The 22,921-nt window shown below is 42.1% G+C and overlaps 1 protein-coding gene across 1 annotated transcript in view; it reads right to left on the bottom strand.

The window, feature by feature from the left end:
• The window catches only part of LOC124777801 (sialin-like), a 135,210-nt gene that overhangs the window by 14,088 nt on the left and 98,201 nt on the right, over positions 1 to 22,921 (bottom strand). The window contains exons 7-8 of the mRNA XM_047253317.1: positions 16,150 to 16,305; positions 4,058 to 4,143 (exon numbers count right to left, since the gene is read on the bottom strand). Coding sequence (XP_047109273.1) covers positions 4,058 to 4,143; positions 16,150 to 16,305 — 242 coding nt within the window. The remainder of the gene's footprint in view (positions 1 to 4,057; positions 4,144 to 16,149; positions 16,306 to 22,921) is intronic.

Below are 22,921 nucleotides of genomic sequence, written 5' to 3'. Positions count from 1 at the left end.
GGCAGGAGCAGTATTATGCTATGGGCAACTTTCTCCAGCGCTTGCATGGGACCTGTGGTAATATTCGGACACACGCTGACAGCTGCGAACCGCCATCATCCATTCATGGCCGACAGCTATGTTTTTCAGTAGTATAGCTGTCCGTGTATCGGAGCCAGAACTGTGCTACAGTGGCTTGAGGAGCATTATAGTCAACTCACGTTGATGTCTCGACGACCAAATTCGCCTGGAGTAAACTCTACGCAACCCATCTGGAGCGCTATCGGACGCCAACACAGCAAATCAGCGGACCGTTATTTACGTGCATTACACGACCTGTGCGTAGACATCTAATGCTACATACTTCCACAAACATACCAACAAACTACCTGATCCGTGATACGCAGAATCAGTGACGTATTTCTTTGCAAAGACGGAAAAACGAGCACTATGGGACTTAACATCTGAGGTCATCAGTCCCATAGAACTTAGAACTACTTAAACCTAACTAACCTAAGGACATCACACACATCCATGCCCGAGGCAGGATTCGAACCTGCGACCGTAGCGGTCGCGCGGTTCCAGACTGTAGCGCCTAGAACCGCTCGGCCACTCCGGCCGGCAAACATGCCTCGCAGCTAGAATCGCCGTCACTACTGGTACCATTGCGGACATGCCAGGAATCTTCGAACGGCCACCACGGTCAATGATCCGACGATGAACTGCGTGCATAAGGCCAGTGGTCGCGCATTCTAGCAGCTAATGTGAATGCCAATGCTGTAATTCGTATGCTAAACTACCTCCTGTGTAAATCGTCGCTAGAATGACTAACTCCTGTGTTAATTGGAAGGAACAGCACCATAACATCCTGTATAATGACCAGGATCTTTCTCAAGGCCGAGAAAAGCCCTCACAAAAGTACGGTTCCAGCCAAATATTCACGACAGACAACTGTTAGTAAAACACTAACACTTTAACGGAAACAGGCATAGTTAACAAATTACTGAACTGGTTGTGGTAGCAGGATCGTGGCCAACAAGCCATTACTTCAGAACAGCGTTTCCCAAACAGTATTCCGCAGAACACTGGTGTTCCCGGGGAAGTGAATATGCGCTCCGCGACGAACTGTTAATAACATTTCTTTTATTTAGATAATTTGACGATACTAATTATTTTGTGAATTTTATTATTTTTAACGTGTTATTAGTCAAATTTTAAAAATGAAGTAGTCACTGTATAAAAAAAGTTCCTAATTTTTTAAAAAAATTATTGCCCTTCAAAATAAACAAGATGTTCCGCAAAAGTACCAGGATTCTCGAAGTGTTCCGTCAGAGGAAAGGTTCGTCGTAAAATACAGTATGTCGTCAAAAGTATCCGGACACCCCAAAAAACATACGTTTTTCGTATTAGGTGCATTGTGCTGCCATCTACTGCCAGGCACACCATATCAGCGACCTCAGTAGTCATTAGACATCCTGAGAGAGCAGAATGGGGGCTCCGCAGAACTCACGGACTTCAAACGTGGTCAGATGTTTGGATGTCATTTGTGTCATCCGTCTCTTCGCGAGATTTCCACACTCCTAAAGATCCCTAGGTCCACTGTTTCCAATGTGATAGTGAAGTAGAAATGTGAAGGGACACGTACAGCACAAAAGCGTATAGGCTGACCTCGTCTGTTGACTGACACAGACCGCCGAGAGTTGAAGAGGGTCGTAATGTGTAATACGTAGACATCTATCCAGACCATCACACAGGAATTCGAAACTGCATCACGATCCACTGCAAGTACTATGACAGTTAGGTGGGAGGTGAGAAAACTTGGAATTTATGGTCGAACGGCTGCTCATAATGCACACATCACGTCGGTAAATGTCAAACGATGCCTCGCTTGGTGTAAAGAGCATCAACTTTGGACGATTCAACAGTGGAAAAACGTTGTATGAAGTGACGCATCACGGTACACAATGTGGCGATCCGATGGCAGGGTGTGGGTATGGCGAATGCCCGGTGAACGTCATCTGACAGCGTGTGTAGTGCCAACAGTAAAATTCGGAGGCGGTGGAGTTATGATGTGGTCGTGTTTTCCATGTGGTCTTACACCCCTTGTTGTTTTGAGCGGCATTATCACAGCACAGGTCTACAGTGATGTTTTAAGCACTTTATTACTTCTCACTGTTGAAGAGCAATTCGGAGATGGGAACTGCATCTTTCAACACGCTCGAGCACCTGTTTATAATGCACGGTCTGTGGCGGGGTGGTTATTCGACAATAACATCCCCGTAATGGACTGGCCTGCACGAAATCCTGACCTGAATCCTATAGAACACCTTTAAGATGTTTTGGAACGCCAACTTCGTGCCAGGCCTCACCGACTGACACCGATACCTCTCCTCAGTGCAGCACTCCATGAACAATGGGCTGCCATTCCCCAAGAAACCTTCCAGCACGTGTCTGAATGCATGCCTGCAAGAGCGGAAACTGTCATCAACGCGAAGGGTGGGCCAACACCATATTGAATTTGAGCATTACCGATGGAGGGTGCCACAAACCTCTAAGTCATTATTCAGCCAGGTGTCCGAATACGTTCGATCACATAGTGTAGTTACCCTACCAACTGCTTGGTCAGCCAGTGGCCAAACTCTACCTGATGGATGTAGAAACCAGATAATGCATTCGTTCCTCATAGGTTTCCCATCCTGCCTCTACCGTGACCGACGCAAATGACCTTTTTGAGGAAGAAGGAACCGTTCAAATTTTCAGTGAAAAGAAGCTACCGTACTAGAAAAGTTGCTGAATTCTCTCATGATTCCAGAAGCTTGCTGTGCCGTATGTGTAGGAATGTGAATATAGTTCTCTATACCCTCCGTTTTTTCTTTGAGTGGGAAATCTTTACCCAAAGCTATAATATTTAAAAATAAAGTACTCTAGAATTTTGGTTATGAAGGAGGGATAAATTTTCCATAAGAATATAAATTTGGTTTTAATTAAGTGGCGCCTTTTTCTTTGTTATTTGACGTCACACGAGTGCCCCCGTACACGTCTCGGCTTGAGTCGTGTCTTCACAGTTCAAATGGTTCAAATGGCTCTGAGCACTATGGGACTTAACATCTATGGTCATCAGTCCCCTAGAACTTAGAACTACTTAAAATTAACTAACCTAAGGACATCACACAACCGCTCGGCCACTCTGGCCTGCCTACCACGGGCCATATCAGGTTCCTGGTTCATGCACAGATGCTGACTGCTGTTCATGAGCGAGATAGGCCGGAATTTGCAGGCCAATACTGAGAATGGACGTCCACAGAGTGGTGATAGCTGGACCTTCCAGATCAAAGATGGCCACTGGCCAGAACGGCGTGAAACGTCTGGAAACAAGCACCCTGCAACAATGGTCGGAAGGGTTCAGGTTACGGGACGGAGCGTTATGGCTTGAAACAATGTTTCGTGACATTCCCTCGGTACTCTGGTCATTATGGAAGGCGTAGTGGATCAACCCAAATCGGCATCTCTCCTTGGGGATCATGTCCACCCCTACATGCAGTTCCTTTTTCCTCGGTACAGTAGCACCTACCAACAGGACAATGTAACATGTCACACAGCTCACAATGTATGAGCGTGGTTCGGAGAGCATCAGGATCAGTTTGCCGTATTCCACTGGCCGTTAAAATATCGGACTTAAACCTAATCGAGAATCTATGGGACGACCTCAACTGGGAAACCTAGCGTAGGAGGCTGGCACTGGAGTCGGCATGGCTCCACATCTCTGTAGGGACCTTCCAGATCCCCAGTGATTCTTTTCACGTACGTCTCGCAGCGGTTCTCACTGCAAAATGTGGTTATTCAGGCTTTTGACCGGTGGTCACGTTAAAGTGATGGGATAGTATATATCAGCTCCTTTACAAAAAGCGAATTCAGAGGGGATTGTGATCTTCTTTTAGTCGAAACCTCCAGTCACATACATAACCTCAAATTCTGCTCCTACCGTAAAAAGCAATAAGTAATTGCAGCGCACTTGTGTAACTTTATGACTAGGTGAAAATATTTGAAACTGTAAAAATATATTACGTTTAATACTTACGTTTTTGTACGTTAGGTATCCCACCATAGCAGCTGATATGACACCGGGTGTCACGCAGATTGTATTTGCGATGCCCATTAGGATCCCTGAAAGCAAACTCAGTGTCTTTAATGGTTCCATGTAGAACACAGTGACAGTGAAAAACATATCTGTAGGGGAATATGGCCCCTATAAAGGGAACGGACTTTTCTATTAACAGAAGTTGCCACTTACATATTTTGGATTTACATATTATAACACTGAATATTTACAAGTAAAAAACTGCATATTGAGTAGAACCTATACACATTTTCCTGGTACCTTACATAGTGGCCAGTTTCTTCCAACCAAACGGAGAAAAGTGGCCGTTGCGGACATACACTACTGGCTATTAAAATTGCTACACCAAGAACAAATGCAGATGATAAACGGGTATTCATTGCTACATTTTCACGCAATTTTGGTGCATAGATCCTGAGAAATCAGTATCCAAAACAACCACTTCTGGCCGTAATAACGGCCTTGATACGCCTGGGCATTGAGTCAGAGCTTGGATGGCGTGTACAGGTACAGCTGCCCATGCAGCTTCAACACGATACCACAGGTCATCAAGAGTAGTGACTGGCGTAATGTGACGAGCCAGTTGCTCGGCCACCATTGACCAGACGTTTTCAGTTTTCTGTATCCAGAAAGGCCCGTACAGGACCTGCAACATGCGGTCGTGCATTATCCTGCTGAAATGAAGGGTTTCGCAGGGATCGAATTAAGGGTAGAACCACGGGTTGTAACACATCTGAAATGTAACGCCCAAGTTCAAAGTGCTGGCAATGCGAACAAGAGGTGGCCGAGAAGTGTAACCAATGGCATCCCATACCATCACGCCGGATGATACGCAATTATGGCGATGACGAATACACGCTTCCAATGTGCGTTCACCACGACGACGCCAAACACGGATGCGACCATCATGATGCTGTAAATAGAACCTGCATTCATCCGAAAAAAATGACGTTATGGCATTCGTGCACCCAGGTTCGTCTTTGAGTACACCATTGCAGGCGCTCCTGTCTGTGATACAGCGTCAAGGGTAACCGCAGCCATGGTTTCCGAGCTGATAGTCCATGCTGCTGCAAACGTCGTCGAACTGTTCGTGCTGATAGGTGTTGTCTTGCAAACGTCCCAATCTGTTGACTCAGGGATCGAGACGTGTCTGCACGATCCTTTACAGCCATGTAGATAAGATGCCTGTCATCTCGACTGCTAGAGATACGAGGCCGTTGGGATCCAGCACGGCGTTCCGTATTACCCTCCTGAACCCATATTCTGCTAACAGTCATTGGATCTCGACCAACGCGATCAGCAATGTCGCGATATGATAAACCACAATCGCGATAGGCTACAATACGACCTTTATCAAAGTCGGAAACGTGATGGTACGCGTTTCTCCTCCTTACACGAGGCACCACAACAACGTTTCACCAGGCAACGCCGGTCAACTGCTGTTTGTGTATGAGAAATCGGTTGGAAACTTTCCTCATGTCAGCACGTTGTAGGTGTCGCCACCGGCGCCAACCTTGTGTGAATGCTCTGAAAAACTAATCATTTGCATATCACAGCATCTTCTTCCTGTCGGTTAAATTTCGCGTCTGTAGCACGTCAGCTTCGTGGTGCAGCAATTTGAATTATCACTAGTGTACATACTCCAGAAGTGGACAACAGCCTTCATTCGACCGAAGTAACACCACCGGCTTCGCGTCTTTCTTTAAGTGCCAACATTTTGCTATTCTTGGACTCAACTGTTAACTGTTTCATCCACACCATTAATATAATGAGATGGATGAAAGTGTTTTCGTGAATAGTTTAAGGGCACTAATAACTCGCCTACATTGACTTTTCTAAAAGCTTGAGGTACGCTTCCTAAAACTAATATTAGGATATCGTCTTTATCTGCTACTTCATACTGTTTGGTAATACGCTGCGATATTTTGTTTCACTCTGCCAGCCGGATCCATGGAACGTTTAGCGCAAGCCCATAAAATCCTTTCTTTTTCATTTCAGAAACGTAATAAAGGATTTCTTGTTCTATGATGAACGTACTTCATAAGCTTCCCATAAACGTTTTACCTCCTACTGCACCTCTGTTTTTTCCTATAACTGTCCTTTTCAGCGTATTACGTCGAACACGAAATTGATTTTCTGCTGTTGAAGACGTCATCTTTCGTTGCCGCCTGTCGCATTTTCCATCGTAACAGGATCCCGCGTTTGTTGCTCTGATTTATGGATGTATTTTCTGGTCATATTGATGCTCTAGTATCTGAAAGAATACCATATGGCTGGAACATACCATTTACAATCGGACTTTTGTATTAGGTCAAGTATGAGAGAACAGAGATGGTTTTATATAAGATTAGTTGATTGACTGAACATAGTAAAAGTGGACGTAATGACGGATGATTTCTTCGTATGTAAAAGAATTTGGAAGTCAATCCCTAGTACTGCATGGGATATATATGTAAATAACTATCTCTTAATTACTAATGAACTGTTGGGAAAAGTGACTAAGGTGTTGTTTAAACATTAATATTGCAGAAAAGTATTACTCTACATTTAAGTGAAGTATGAAGAATAACATAAATGACTTACCTGACATCACAGGACCGAAAAGCACAAAAAATATTTTATTAAGAAGTAGTGTACAAATTTCTTCTGTCAGAATCACTGGAAACAATGACAGTGTGTATTAGAAATAATGTGACCACTTATTACCAGACAATAGCGCTCTTCAGGGCAAAGAACATTGAATGATCACTTTACCCCACCTTACCCTATACATTATAAATTAAATTCGCAAGGTGCCGTTTTCTGTCTATATGGTATAGCTAATCCAAAGAACTAATTGAGCATTTTGATATGGGTTTCACTAACAGATAGAATAATTCATGAGGAAGGTTTCTTTATATAATTTATTGTTTACAGCGATGCGCAGCATGTATTATACCATGTATTTTAATCTGTTCCACATGTAATTGACGTTTGGAGTGCAATTTCGTGATAATGATGGGAGCTACAAGCTGATCAGCTTAGACAGGCTGTCAGCCTCTCGAGTCAGCTAGCAAGGACGCGGTATCTGGCGGGCAAAGCAGTAACCAGCTGCCGCAGCTTGACTATTATCTGTAAATTTAATGCGGAGACAAAAGTCATGGGATACCCCCTAATATCGCGAGCTTCAGCCGTTCACTGTTTCCATTTTGCTTCTCTTTTCACAATTTAGTACACCTTCTTCCTGTTTTCAAGCTTGATGTGTGTTAAATGTTTGACGACCTATCTAGTGGACTATTTTACCCCTAAAGCTGAGGGGGATACGATGGGGAATTTCACGCGTCAGACGGGTTGTAACACCAGACAGATGTAGCGAATTGCAAGGAGCGGCAGTTTGTCCTCAAGTAAATAAATCTAACGTATTGAACGTAGATAGGCTGAGGATGCTATTGTCAATAAACGACTGGAAACAGTAACAACTGTAAAATATCTGTTAGCAACCGACTGCGGTAACACAAGAAATAAGCTGTAGACAAAGCAGAGGGCAGGAAGAGATTCATTGGACGAATCCTATGAACATATGGCTTATCCACCAATGGAGTGGCATTCAAAACATTCGTTCCACCATTTATTAGTGGCCGACGCTATCTCTTCTAACCGCTCAGCGTGTACCATCGGTTGCTCACGCTCTACTCTACCAGTCATGCTACCTGCAATACACCATGGTATGATGTATAACCTACCAGTCAGGTGCAGCCAACAGTTGTGAATACAGTTTTTTGTGATTGTTCATAGCGAGAGCTTACTGAGCAAATGAGACATCACATAATTGTATCTTGAAACACTCTTCCACTGGTCCGTGTTTGTATACAAAATCTGGATCCGTCAAAATGCAGAACACTTTTGTTATTTGTTTATTCCTAAACTACTGGGTGATCAAAAAGTCAGTATAAATTTGAAAACAGAATAAATCACGGAATAATGTAGATAGAGAGGTACAAATTGACACACATGCTTGGATTGACATGGGGTTTTATTAGAACCAAAAAAATACAAAAGTTCAAAAAATGTCCAACAGATGGTGCTTCATCTGATCAGAATAGCAATAATTAGCATAACAAAGTAAAACAAAGCAAAGATGATGTTCTTTACAGGAAATGCTCAATATGTCCACCATCATTCCTCAACAATAAGTGTAGTCGAGGAATAACGTTGTGAACAGCACTATAAAGCATGTCCGGAGTTATGGTGAGGCATTGGCGTCGGATGTTGTATTTCAGCATCCCTAGAGATGTTGCTCGATCACAATACACTTGCGACTTCAGGTAACCACAAAGCCAATAATCGCACGGACTGAGGTCTGGGGACCTGGGAGGCCAAGCATGACGAAAGAGGCGGCTGAGCACACGATCATCACCAAACGACTCGCGCAAGAGATTTTTCACGTGTCTAGCAATATGGGGTGCAGCGCCATCCTGCATAAACATTGTACGTTCCAGCAGGTGTTTATCAGCCAGGCTGGGGATGATGCGATTCTGTAACATATCGGTGTACCTCTCACCGGTCACGGTAGCAGTTACAAAACCAGAATTACGCATATCCTCGAAGAAAAAAGGCCCGATAACGGTAGATGTGGTAAATCCAACCCATACCGTGACTTTCTCGTCGTGCAATGGAGTTTACACGACATTTCTAGGACTTTCGGTAGCCCAAATTCTGCAGTTGTGGGCGTTGACAGACCCTCGGAACATGAAATGAGCTTCGTCGGTCCACAACACGTTACTCAACCAATCGTCATCTTGCGCCACCTTTTGAAACACCCACATCGCAAATGCCCTCCACTTCACTAAATCGCCAGGTAACAGTTCATGATGCCGATGGATTTTGTACGTATAGCATCGGAGGGTACGCCTCAGTGCCAACCAAACTGTATTGTATGGAATGCCGGTGCGACGTGCGACTGCACGAGCGCTGACTTCCCAGTGCATAGACGAACCCGCTACAGTCTTCATTTCTTCCTGAACTGTCTCAGCAGCATTACGCCTTGTGCTCGGTCGGCCACTACGGCTTCTATCGTCTAAACAACCCGTGGCTTCGAACTTCGAAATCATTCTCGCCACAGCTGCAATTGTCAACGGACCTTTACCCGTTTGAATCCCCTTCCTACGTCGATAGGATCATAACGCTCAATTAGCACATTCCCCAATCTGATAATACAGCTTCACTAAAAGCGCCTTTTCAGGTAACGTCAACATGCTGCGACTGCTGGTGCATCTGATTCTCTCTCTCATTACAGCTCCTTTTATACACGATTGTCATGCGCAATCACTGACGTTTTACTGTCCAGCGCCATCTGTCGGACATTTTGTGAACTTTGTTTTTTTGGTTCTAATAAAACCCCATGTCATTCCAAGCATGTGTGTCAATTTTTAACTCTCTATCTACATTATTCCGTGGTTTATTAAGTTTTCAAATTTATACTGAATTTTTGATCACCCGGTAGTTTGATTCTAAAACTTGTAGATGTAGCATACTTATAAAACATTGAAAAACATTATTACATATGTACTGTATGGTTCCAATTATTGTTTTCGCGAACAACAAGATGGCGTAATGTTTTGGATTACGAACAAGGTGTGAAAGTTATGTTTTTTGTATCACAAACTAGGTGCAAGCCATCCAATGAACGTGAGTCACGACAGACTACGTAACAACCTAGTACACACCACAATTGTATCCATAAAACTGCCGCAATCCCAACTATATAACGCCGAGAAAAGTAAATTCACGTTTCCGCATTTGTTTACTAACAGCCACTCATTGAGTTGCAGATGACATGATGTATGCCGAGAAAAGGGGCAAAAAAAAACACAAAAAAAACACGGAAAACATGCCGGAAACAGCGGCAACAATCGTAAAACTATGCTGTGACGTATAGTAAATAAGATATTGTGAAATTACTCACAGAAAGCAATATTTTAAACCACACAGTACACATGTAGTAATGTTTTACAATGTTTTATAAGTTTGCTATTTCTGCATGTCTTAGAATCAAAGAACCCACTGATGAGGGCGATATTTGTCGCTGAAACTAGTTTAGAAATAAATAAATAAATGATACAAGTGTTTTGCATTAAGGTGGACCCATAATCTCATATTGTTGAGACATCACATAATTTGTGATTACTCTAGTGTATAATTATTTTACGTGACCTGACTTTTTTTGAAAGAATGGACTTACGCCACTTTCGAAATAGTATGTAAACACATTACAGTAGCAGCCTAGGGCGTTTGAATGCGACTGCCTCCCACGGCGAGAAACAGGAAAACCATCACTACCGGATGAAGGGAAGCATGAACACGCGCCCCACCCCACAGCGGGTAACAAACCTCTCTGCCCTGGCTGAACGTGTTGAATTAAGAGATCCTATTGTCCAGAAAGTCAACCACCCTATCTGTACTTCTGATATACATACCACAAAATGACTACGACTGTAAAAACAGAACTCATACAGAGGCTTATCAGAATCGATATTCCCACGCAGCATTCGTCAACGCTCCACTTTTCTTTTGATTCATCAGTCTTCCGAAAGGTTCGATGCCATCCGCGATGAATTTCTCTCGTGTGCCAACCTCTGCATCTCAGAGCAGCGGTTGTACTCTATGTCCACAATTATTTAGTGGATGTATTCCAATCTCTGTCTTCCCCGACTGTTATTACTCTCTACTGCACCCTCTAGAATCAAGAATGTTATTTCCTGATGTCTTAACACACATTCTATCATCATGTCCCTCCGTATTGTCAGCGTATTCCATATGTTCCCGTCTTCACTGATTCTGCGGAGAACTTCCTCATTCCTCACCAATCCGTCTAATTTTTAACATTACATCTCAAACGCTTCGAGTCTCTTGTGTTCGGTTTTCCATAGCCCAAGTTTCACTACCATGCAACGCTGTGCTCCAAACGTACAGTCACAGAAATTCCTTCCACAAATTAAAGCCTATGTTTCATACCAGTAGACTTCTCTTGGCCAGGAATTCCCTGGTTACCTGTGCAAGTCTGCTTTTAATGTCCTCCATGCTTCGTACGTACTGTGTTGTTTACTTCTAAGGTAGCAAAATTCCTTAACTTCAACTACTTCGTGGTCACAGGCTTGGCGTTACGTTTATTCCTTGTCACACTTCTGCTATTACTCATTACTTTCGTGTCTCTTCGCCTAACTCTCAATTCATATTCTGTTATCATTAGACAGTACAGTCCACTGAACAGATTGTTCTTCACCTTCCCTCAGCACAGAAATGCCACTACCGAATTTTATCACTGATATCCTTTCACTTGAATTTTAATACCTATTGAAGCTATCTTTTATGCACTTCGTTCCTGGCGTTACATTGTAATTATTTCCCTTTGATTCTTGTACATATTGTATATTATCGATCTTTCCCTATGGTTTGCTTCAATTTATGTCAGATTTTCGAGCGTCTTGAGCCATTTTACATTGTCCAACGCTTTATCCAGGTCCGTAGATCCTATAGATGTATCTTTATTTTTATTCAGCCTTGCTTCCATGTATATTTAGCAAGCAGTAAAAGAAACAAAACAAAAATTCGGAGTAGGTATTAAAATCCATGGAGAAGAAATAAAAACTTTGAGGTTCGCCGATGACATTGTAATTCTGTCGGAGACAGCAAAGGACTTGGAAGAGCAGTTGAACGGAATGGCCAGTGTCTTGAAAGGAGGATATAAGATGAACATCAACAAAAGCAAAACGAGGATAATGGAATGTAGTCGAATTAAGTCGAGTGATGCTGAGGGAATTAGATTAAGAAATGAGACAAAGTAGTAAAGGAGTTTTGCTATTTGGGGAGCAAAATACCTGATGACGGTCGAAGTAGAGAGGATATAAAATGTAGACTGGCAATGGCAAGGAAAGCGTTTCGAAGAAGAGAAATTTGTTAATATCGAGTATAGATTTAAGTGTGAGGAAGTCGTTTCTGAAAGTATTTGTATGCAGTGTAGCTATGTATGGAAGTGAAACATGGGCGATAAACAGTTTGGACAAGAAGAGAATAGAAGCTTTCGAAATGTGTTGCTACAGAAGAATGCTGAAGAGGAGGTATGAGGAGGTATTGAATAGAATTGGGGAGAAGAGGTGTTTGTGGCACAAGTTGACAAGAAGAAGGGACCGGTTGGTAGGACATGTTCTGAGGCATCAAGGGATCACAAATTTAGCATTGGAGGGCAGCGTGGAGGGTAAAAATCGTAGAGGGAGACCAAGAGATGAATACACTAAGCAGATTCAGAAGGATGTAGGTTGCAGTAAGTACTGGGAGATGAAGAAGCTTGCACAGGATAGAGTAGCATGGAGAGCTGCATCAGACCAGTCTGAGGACCGAAGACCACAACAACAACAACAACAACAACTTGCTTCCATTATCAACCGCAACGTCAGAACTGCCTGTTTGATGCCACTACCTTTACCAAAGCCAAAGTAAACGTCATGTAACACATCCCCAATTTTTTTTTCACTTTTCTGTATATTAATCCTATCAGGAACTTAGATGCATGAGCTAGCGGGCTTTCAAACAGTATAATGTGTGATGAGTGGCCCTCAACTACGTACCCTCCGACTCAGCGTTGCAATATTAAAAGTTATGGCTGGTTTCGTTGTCTAGGGCTGGAATACGTAGTTGCCGCATTACAAGCCAAATACTGCTGAGTCTGCAGTATACGATAAGAACACACACATGAATCGAAGGTTTCTATCACTCGGCAACTGCGAATTATGAAAGTAACATATAAATTTATAAATGAAAGATAGCAGTTAAATAAAATCTACAGGTACTGTCTTAACGACTTTAAATGTTGAGTACGATAGTAGAAGTACTTTTGAGAATGCGGTATATTTTTGCAAAACACTTATTGGTGTCGATGGTCCAGCAAATAAATAAAATATAATTACAATAACAGGGAAACAATAGATTCCTACTGCACGTAATTAGCTATGAACGACAACATAGCTCGTGAGATATTCACTTCTAAACGCAGACTACGTCCTCACTGCAGAAGCCACGGAAATCACACAAGAGGACAGGTCGGCACTCCGAGATATTTCTATTCTCCACGACCACGCGCAAACCGCTCCACTGTCCAAGTCTTTCCGCCGACTGTGCGTCCGTCGCGCTGTACTGTCCGCGCCCAGCACTCACTCCCGTGTCCTGTGCCGCCCCCTTCCAAAACCGCCCCGTCCTCTCTCAAAACGATCGTCTTCCCCCACTTCCATACAGTCTCACCATTAATGAGCGCTGTGATTGGCTAGAGCGCTCCCTCCATGTCTTCATACCAACGCACACTCACAAACATAATGAAACATATTCGAATTACTGGATTTACATTCAAATACTTGAAATTAAATAAATATTCCTACGGCTGGACCATAAACACGCTCTAACATACATTATTAAATACAAATTAAATAAGCCTATATCAAAGGAATAGTAACGAAAGGAAGGCTTTCTGAAAAACAGTAAATATCTAACCAATTTCTTCATGAATAGCATATATCGGATATAAACAAAAACATAGATGAATAAATATGTTTATAAGCATGCCGCTACCGTTTTTTCGTGTAACTGTGGGGTGCTTATGGCCTGACGCGATCGATAGTAATCGGTCACTTTGACCTCCAATAACTCATATACTATTGAAGTTACATGCCTGTAATTTGTACCAATTTAGGTTTACACTAATAGCGTTCTAAAGACACGTCGCTCGACGAAATCGGATGCAGCGTTTACATTTTGGAAATTCGTTGCTGGGGGTTACGTGTCTAATTTACAGTCAGATACTAAACTTCAAACTAATAAAGATATTGAAAATCTGATTACATCATCAGAATTATCGTGCAAATAATGGTAATGTACATGCTTCTTTTTGAAGTATCATGACTCATCTGGCTACTATTAATTTCTATACGAACTGTGAAATGTCTGCCATTAAGGTTTCACAAAGTCCGCCATTCTTGACACTCCCGGCGTATCTCCTTCATTCTCACAAAGCACTGTCCTCGTCACACCGGAATTCCCAGCCACGCGGCTGGAGCATGCACCGGGGCTACCCCTCTCGTCCGGCTAACATTTTGCACCACGTGTTTGCTGCCGGGCCCCGGCTTTGACAAGCGTCCTGTGCGACCAGGCCAACTTAGAATATTTTCAGGGCGCCACAATTCGCCCGTTACCTCACAAGCTGTCAGGCTAATTGTGCGATAATTCTTATACTTGTCGGCTCTTGCAGTCTTGAAAATTCCGGAACTCTGGCGGTATATCGCCAGACTCATACATTCTACCAACGTGAGTAATTATTTTGTTGCCACTCCCCCCAATGATTTTAGAAATTCTGTGGAATCTTATCTCTTCTGTCTCATTTGCTCTCAAGTTGTCTAAAACTCTTTTAAATTCTAATTCGAATACTGGATCCCCTATCTCTCCTTCACATATCACATCTTCAGATGATTCCTCCCCCTCACAGATGTCCTCAGCGTATTCTTTCTACCAATACTCTCCCTCCTTCGCATTTAACAGTGGACTTCCCATACCACCACTTTTGCTTTTAATTTCACCGAATTTTGTTTTGACTTTTCTATATGCTGAGTCAGTCATCCCGACAATCACTTCATTTTCGTTTTCTTTACATTTTTCATGTAGCCATTTCGCCTTAGCTTCTCTGCACTTCCTGTTTATTTTCTCCCTAACTGACTTACATTGCTGTACTCCTAAGCTACTCTGAACATTTATGTATTTTCTTCTTTCGCCAATCAGCTGAGGTATTTCTTCTGTTACCCATGGTTTCTTCGCAGTTACGTTCCTCGTATCTACATTTTACTATCCAATTTCTGTGATTGCCCTTTTCAGAGATGTCCATTCCTCTTCAAGCGAATTGCCGAACTGCTTCCTAAGCTGTTGATAATCGTAGTATCTGTAACCTCAGAGAACTTCTGCGTGTCTCTGCATTCCTTAGTACTTCCGTATCCCACTTTTTTGCGCGTTGGTTCTACCTGAATAGTTCCTTAAACTTCAGCTTACTCTTCATCATTACCAAATTATGATCTGAGTCTATATCTGCCCCTGGGTACGCCTTAGAAACCAATATCTGATTCCGGGACCCCAGCCTGACCAAAATATAACCCAACAGAAATCTTTCCGTATCTTCCGGCCGTTTCTAAGTATATCTTCTCCTTTTGTGGTTCTTGAACAGAGTATTGACTATAACTAGCTGAAAGTTTTGCAAAACTTAATTAGTCTTCTTCCTCTCTCATTCCTAGTACCAAGTCCATAATCTCGCGTAACTCTTTTTTCTACTCCTTCCCCTAAAACCGCAGTTCAGTCCCCCATGACTGTTAGATTTTCATCTCCGTTTACCTACTGAATTAGCCGTTCAGTATCCTCATATAGTCTCTCTATCTGTTCTTAATCTTGCGACTTCGGCATGTATATCTGAACTATTGTTTTCAGTGTTGGTTTTCTACGATTCTTATGAGAATAAGCCTACCACTGATCTGCTCACGCCCAAAAACAGACAGTTTATAATAGCTATAATTATTAATCTAACGTATATACTGATGTAACATTGCTCAGTACCTTGTCCTCAGTCTCCAATAGAAGAATCTTGCGTTGTACCCCAGACAACCTGTATAAAAGACCCGTGTATGTGTGTGTGTGTGTGTGTGTGTGTGTGTGTGTGTGGATGTGAAGGAAGGGGAATTTAATGAGTTGGTAAAAGTTTGGAGTGCTGGGAGGGTAAGCAGATGATGGAATCAAAACGGTGAGCGTTCGAGGATTAGAAAGCGCCGATAGTTACTGAATGAGGCGGATATTCTTATATCTATAGAGTAACCTTTACAGATATGGAGAATGGGAGGAAAGCAAGAGATTGCAACACACTATAAGAAAGTTCCTAGCATGTTACTGGTGGTGTTGCAGTCATCGTGCGTATTCGGCAGCATCGATTAAGGGGCGTTGCGCCAATGCATATACGGGCACTAATTTACTTTGTACATTAAAATTGAAGAGTTTACCTCCAAAGTTGGGGCTGAGGTCGACATACGTTGCAATGGGTCCAGCAGTCTCTGCTCCGGAAGCTGAGAGCGCTACTGTCAGACAGATGGCGGCCACAACGGAGTTGCAGCCGGAGAAGGCCAGACCCAACATAAACAGCCCTTGGACGATGTTTGCTGGAAATAAAAATTGTTATTATAATCTGGAACAGAAGCAGGCTACTACTGGGAAACATTTTCTTGCGTACCCGGTATAACGGTACTTTGTGGGCAGGCGTGTCAATTAGCATCATATTAATTAAAATCGGGGATAAATGGCTCTGAACATTATGGGACTTAACATCTATGGTCATCAGTCCCCTAGAACTTAGAACTACTTAAACCTAACTATCCTAAGGACATCACACAACACCCAGTCATCACGAGGCAGAGAAAATCCCTGACCCCATCGGGAATCGAACCCGGGAACCCGGGCGTGGGAAGCGAGAACGCTAATGCACGGCCACGAGCTGCGGACAAAATCGGGGATAAATAGACTTTATGTTGGAAGAATTAAAAAGGGGAAAGTAATACGAAACTTTAATAACTGCACAGTATTACTAAGAAGCAATATAACGAAGAGTAATGAAAAGCAAAGTAGCAAAGACCAAGCGGGACAGAAAGATATAGGGGCGCGTTTGTTTTTTAATACATATAAAAGAAAAGATATAGGGGCGCGTTTGTTTTTTAATACATATAAAAGAACATGTAACACATTATTGAGCTCTCTACCTTCAGTTATCACGATCGGGCTAGTCGATGAAAAAGTGGTACGTGACTGTGAAATTCGTTAAGGAGATTATTTAAAGACTCTTCAAGCACGTTTAAAATACATTACGTGTGACGAAGTGATCAGAGACGTTTATTGTCGGGTGAAGTGAAAATGATTCCGACAACATAATTCGAACTTTGCGTTAGCTGGGAAAAATACTCTTGGGAAACTATTATAGCTGCGGAACCCACGAAAGTTGTATGCAACGGAAGGCTATAGTTTACGTAATTCTGCATTTTATAAAATTGTGAAACGCGTGTGCGCGGAACATTAAGAGAATCTTATCCGAGGACGGTTGCGGGGGTAACTGATACAAACAACGCCCCAGCATAAAAATAGTTCGCTTATTAACTGCACCGTTAAATTGAACCCTGCGTGTGAAAGACAATCACATCGAACATTTCGAGAGCGAAGAATAGACATTTAAGTGCCGAATTGAGAGCCTGGGTCGTGTCGATATTTGGACATTATATGAGACGCGTTATTCAGAACACGATATCGACCATTCTGATACTGAAAAGAAGGATAGGGTCATCACCTCCAATCCCGATTCATATTTCATATTTAGTTAGTGAAAAAAAAGTGTTAATAAACAAACTACATTTCAATTTTATCCACGATTTTGGCTTCATTACGTAATCTTGACTACATGATAAGCGCCGGCCGAAGTGGCCGTGCGGTTGAAGGCGCTGCAGCCTGAAACCGCGAGACCGCTACGGTCGCAGTTTCGAATCCTGCCTCGGGCATGGATGTTTGTGATGTCCTTAGGTTAGTTAGGTTTAACTAGTTCTAAGTTCTAGGGGACTAATGACCTCAGCAGTTGAGTCCCATAGTGCTCAGAGCCATTTGAACCATTTTTGAACATGATAACCAATATCTGTGGAAGTTGTATGCAACGTATCGTCATAATATTTAGCCAACCAATATTGTGGGACACAAAAAATGTAAATGCATGAAATTGTTCTTACAGCGGATGTATAATGTGTGAGTGCGACGAACTATATTAAGAAACTGAACATACATTACGTACTTGCATGTTTATCTGCGAAAATGGTCCTTGTTGGTACATCAGCATAGAGTTCGAATAGAATCGCTGGAACATTGCAAACCATTCAGATTAATCGAACATCTAAATACGCATAATGCTGGTATCACCAGGATGTGTTCTTTCTCCTCACCCCCGTGGCAGTAATTGAATCAAGAGTCAGTCGGGAATAACATTTAAATCAATTGACGACCATTGAGCTAGCGCCACGAATTTTCAAACGTCCACTGCCATGTATGAAGGCGAGTGACACCACAATTGCTAACGTCGATCGAGGGGTGTCGTCATGATCGTATTGAATGACATTGAGCGGTCACACCAGACTCGTAGGTGCTACCTATTGTAAGTGGCCGGGCTGATATAATAGCAATACTGAGACGGTAGGTGATAGGAAAGTTTGTTACACGACGTGAGGTTTCCCTTGTTATGAAGGACATTTATTTTTCCAAATTTTACGTTTACTGGAACTCTGGAGATAGTTAAAGTCAACTCGCTGCCTTAGTGCCAAGATCTCATACAAAAAGTTCGAAAATTCGATTTCTTATTGCACTTTTTGAGCGGTTTATGTGTCTAGAGCGTTGGGACGAAAAGGTTTTTATCCGTGCTTTACAGAAGTTTCTACAGCCCATTGTTCGAAGCAGTGTCACGGCAACCCGCGGAACGCTCTCAGCTGCAGGCGCCCAGCACAGCTAAAATACTTTTCGTGACGTGACGTACGTTGACAAAATGATTTATATTGCAGTATGCATTCAAACATACTCTCCGAAAATGCTGACAAACAATGTGTGCAGACGGCCGGACGCAGCACATCCATCTCAGCCTTCTCTCCAAGAAGAAAGAAGGAATTGCTGTCCAGGAACAATACGAGTGAGAGGAAGGGTTAATATACGGTCCTGGAATTGCAGACTGAACGTAAATAACGAAAACCCTTTTCTTTGGTCATATTTAGGTCAAAATTAATCAAAACATAATTTTTGATTTGCCATATTGGATTAACCATTTTTAATTTTGAACCTAACTTCAGATCCCCAATACTAAAATACCAACAGCCGTTATTTTGGTTTTATTTGTTAGGCAACCAGTTTCGGAGTTACATTATGTCATCTTCAGGCTTGAATATATCGAGTGGTTTCTAACACGAGGGTTACTCGATACATGCAGGCCTGAAGATGGCATAATGTAATTGTGAAACTGGTTGCCAAACAAATAAAAGCAAAATAATGGCTGCTAGTATTTTATTACTGGAAATCGATAAGCCGAGGTCCCGCACTCCGGACATGGAATGGAGTAACATTTATTTAACTTCAGATTTGTGTTCAGCGACATCAAAAATATATAACAACATATAGTTTCACGGAAATTGAACTTATAATACATATAAAAGTTTTTACTGGAGAAACGATTTTTCAAAACTGCGTGCAGCGTAAAATAAAAACGATTCATTCTATTAACTTCAACCATTCAGCTCCGAAAAGCAAACAGTTTCCTTGGGAGCTTGTACCTATAATATTTGAAATTCGTTAATACTCGTATTAACTATTTTTTGTAAAGGCATAAAGAGTGAAAAAAGCCCAAAAATCGAACTCGAAGTTTGAGTTAGCACCATATCGTTAAATTTAAGGTTGTTTCATTGTTGTTAGGTATAAGCTCCCATAAATTTAGTGAAGTATAGACTGACGTTATCCATTTTTGATTTCAGATAACTCCTGAGAGGCTGCACGGCAAGCAGTCTGCGTACTTCAGAATTGGCAGGCCCTTCATCAAACCATAATTACGGGCGCCATTTTTGTATTGTAAATCTAAAATGAAGTTCAGAGTATGATCAGTTATAATCTCCAAATAGGTCCCTTGTATGTCTTTTCATTGTTTCGAAAAAAATTCCAAACTTCGTCTATTTTTAGCTCAATTTAGAGAAAACCTGGCCTTAAGCAGCGCTGCATAGTAAGACAGCAGGTAGTGGAAAAGTGGTTCCCAGTGAGGCAGATGTAACAAGTGGACCATATGACGCTATGGTGAATCACGAGAGTTGGTAGAGGGAAGCAAGCCCTGAGGACAGATATTACTCGGCACTGAGCACTTAGGGGAACCACTAGTGTCCTGGCGCGAAAAGCTAATTTTACTTTATTAAAAATTAATGATTAAAACACTCCCTTGGCAAAATTGGTACTAGGAGAAGCCTACATGTCATCAAAGCTTGAATACAATAATAATGCTGTGCAGTAAACGAGTAAATTCAGTAAACAAATGAATATAGTTGATTTGCCGATGACGTGCGAAGGGCTACGAAGTGTTGCGATGTAAGCACGAGATTTTTGCTGCGTACCGAACTCGCCAGTAGGTTTTTTTTTTCATGGTCGACTTTATCATGTTCTCGGATTCTATTAACATTTTTGAGGGGAATCGTTTCATGATATTAAAATGTTACTAATTTTTTCACGGGTTGAAAATAAACCCATCGTAATGGCGTCCCAAGACTTATTTCATATACAGTCGCCTGCCTGCATCTTCTGAAGAATCCAATGCGCTGCAAGGGACATTGTCGAGAGTTTCACAGAGAACAGATATGATGAAATCCTAAGCACCGATTCACCAAGATAACCCATGAAAGGGTCACCTTAAGTAGCTCAATTTCCAGTGGGAAAGCTTGACTGGTATACCGTGCGTCACCTATACCACTTTTTAGGGAACTGTAGCTGAACTGAGAAACATGTATGGAGGTTTGGGATCGTGAGAGGAGTTTGCAGCGATATGGCCTGTACAACGTACCTGAAGTTTCAGCACAGGCTTCTCTTTCCATCATGGCACTGTCACCTGCAGAGATAATGAAGTGTTCCAGCACAATATAAAGCTTCCAGAGGGAGTGAATGGATACTATTGCACCGATTAAAGTAACACAAATCTGGTAAAGTCAACTTCACTCTGAATTTTTCCCTCCTCAGGTCTACGTTGTTCACATGCTACTCGTACATAAATCTGAATGTCTGTCATAGTCAAACCACTATCCATCGCTTCCTCGTGAGCATAACCAAGACCTTCCTGATTCAGTCAACGTGGCGCAGCAGATGTATACGAACGTAAGTTTATAGCAAGTACGAATTGTCTCAAGCTGTAAACTCTATGTATCGTTTGCACTATTGCATGGCACACACGTACACACACCACCAAATAACTAGCTTTTTACCACTCAATGAAGCTTTTTAACTTCAGGTCCAACTCCATGCTCCGATGAACAATCGAGACTTCCATGACACTGGCACGGGGAATCCCAATATTCACTCTTTTCGCGGCAACTGCAACCAGTTGCGTACTAAAGCAACAAACGTGACGCTAACTACAAACTGTCGATACCTACAACGATATGTTTCATACACTACGGATATTTTCGATGTTTAATCCATATTCCAGCACTTGTGAGGTGGTACGTAGGTGCCAGCTCGGTATTTACGTAGTTATATGTACGAAACCGCCTAAAATTCTCATCCGAGCTGACCAGCTCACCCAGTTTAGGCTTGCCTGCCCGAATCTCGTAAAGAAAGAGTCAACGAGCTCGGCTATCAGGGCAGATCTTCGCAGGCGCATTACAAAATCAGTAATGCGTTTTCTGAAATGCGTAATTGAGCGCTATATTAACAATCTTTTATTACAACCAGTTTCGGTATTTTACCATATTCTCGCTATGAGAATACTAATATTATTCGGCTGTCACTTCAATTATTGACACGGAAAACATTAAAATATATAAAATCTTCACAATTACGCACATGCAAAAGGTAATAAGTGTTTTACGAGGGAGTAGGATGTGACTCATTAGTTTAGCAGATAACAACTATCTTCTGCTATAATGGTCACACCCTCTTCTGTGTTAAAACATTTGTTGCCTTTCTATATGAACATAGCTGCGGGTGGTCAGAAAATGTCTGACACGCTTGTAATGATGTTGTAGGGCACGACTGGCCGAGAGATAAATATTAAGAAAAAAACTTGGATACGTTGCGCCGTTTATTTAGCATTGAAATTAACCAATCAGAGCATCGAGCGCTCGCATTGAAGCGTCCCGATAGGAGCGGTGCTGACCAACGTGATTTATTTGGTTAGCTGAAACTTGAATTTTCTCACGCGACGAGCTGACTGGCTAACTTCAGTGATGAATAACTAGGAAACGGCGCAACGTATAGACTTTTTCTTACCATTTATGCCCCACTACAACCTGCCTTGCAACATCCCAACAAGCATTTCAGACATTTTCTGACCACCCTGTGTATATAATATGTTTTTTGGTGTCAATAAGAGACATGCCACATGAGTAATATTAATCTTTTCACACGGAGAAGGTAGTACAATACGAATACGGAAAACGGTCGTAATAAAAGATTCTTAATACAGCTCTGTGTCATGCATTAAAAAAAAGAATATTGCACTTTTCTGAGTTAATCGTCTTGATACCGGTCTAATGGAACCAGTACCAACTTTCTCCTATGCGAACCCCTTCATCTCAGATTAGTATCAAACGAAGAGTCACAAATCTGGCTATTCGCTCCTTTCTTTTTTCTCTTCTTCCTCAACAACAAAAAACTATCTACCTTTCCATCAGTCCCACAAAAAACACAACCAAACTCCATTCGGTATTACTTCACTTCTCATGACGCTACCCATCCACCCATCTGTAACGTCATCAAGGAATATACACCCATTCCACCAATTCACTACCTGTACACAGCCACCACCATATTCACCAACAAATTTCATAGATTTCTGTGCCCACACTTAATAATTTCTAATGTTTTAAAACATTTTTTTTCCTTTTTAAAAAAATCATACAGCTTGAAGAGTATTGAAATGACAGCAACGAAAAAAATAGATAGTGATACATTACAAGCCGGGCATCTTACTAGCAGCATTAGTGCTGATCGGTTACACATTAATGCACCACTATTGAC

Source organism: Schistocerca piceifrons, chromosome 2 (genome assembly GCF_021461385.2).
Source record: "Schistocerca piceifrons isolate TAMUIC-IGC-003096 chromosome 2, iqSchPice1.1, whole genome shotgun sequence".
NCBI classification, from domain to species: domain Eukaryota; kingdom Metazoa; phylum Arthropoda; class Insecta; order Orthoptera; family Acrididae; genus Schistocerca; species Schistocerca piceifrons.
Note: the sequence above shows the minus strand (reverse complement) of the source record. Positions and strands in the feature narration are given on the sequence as shown.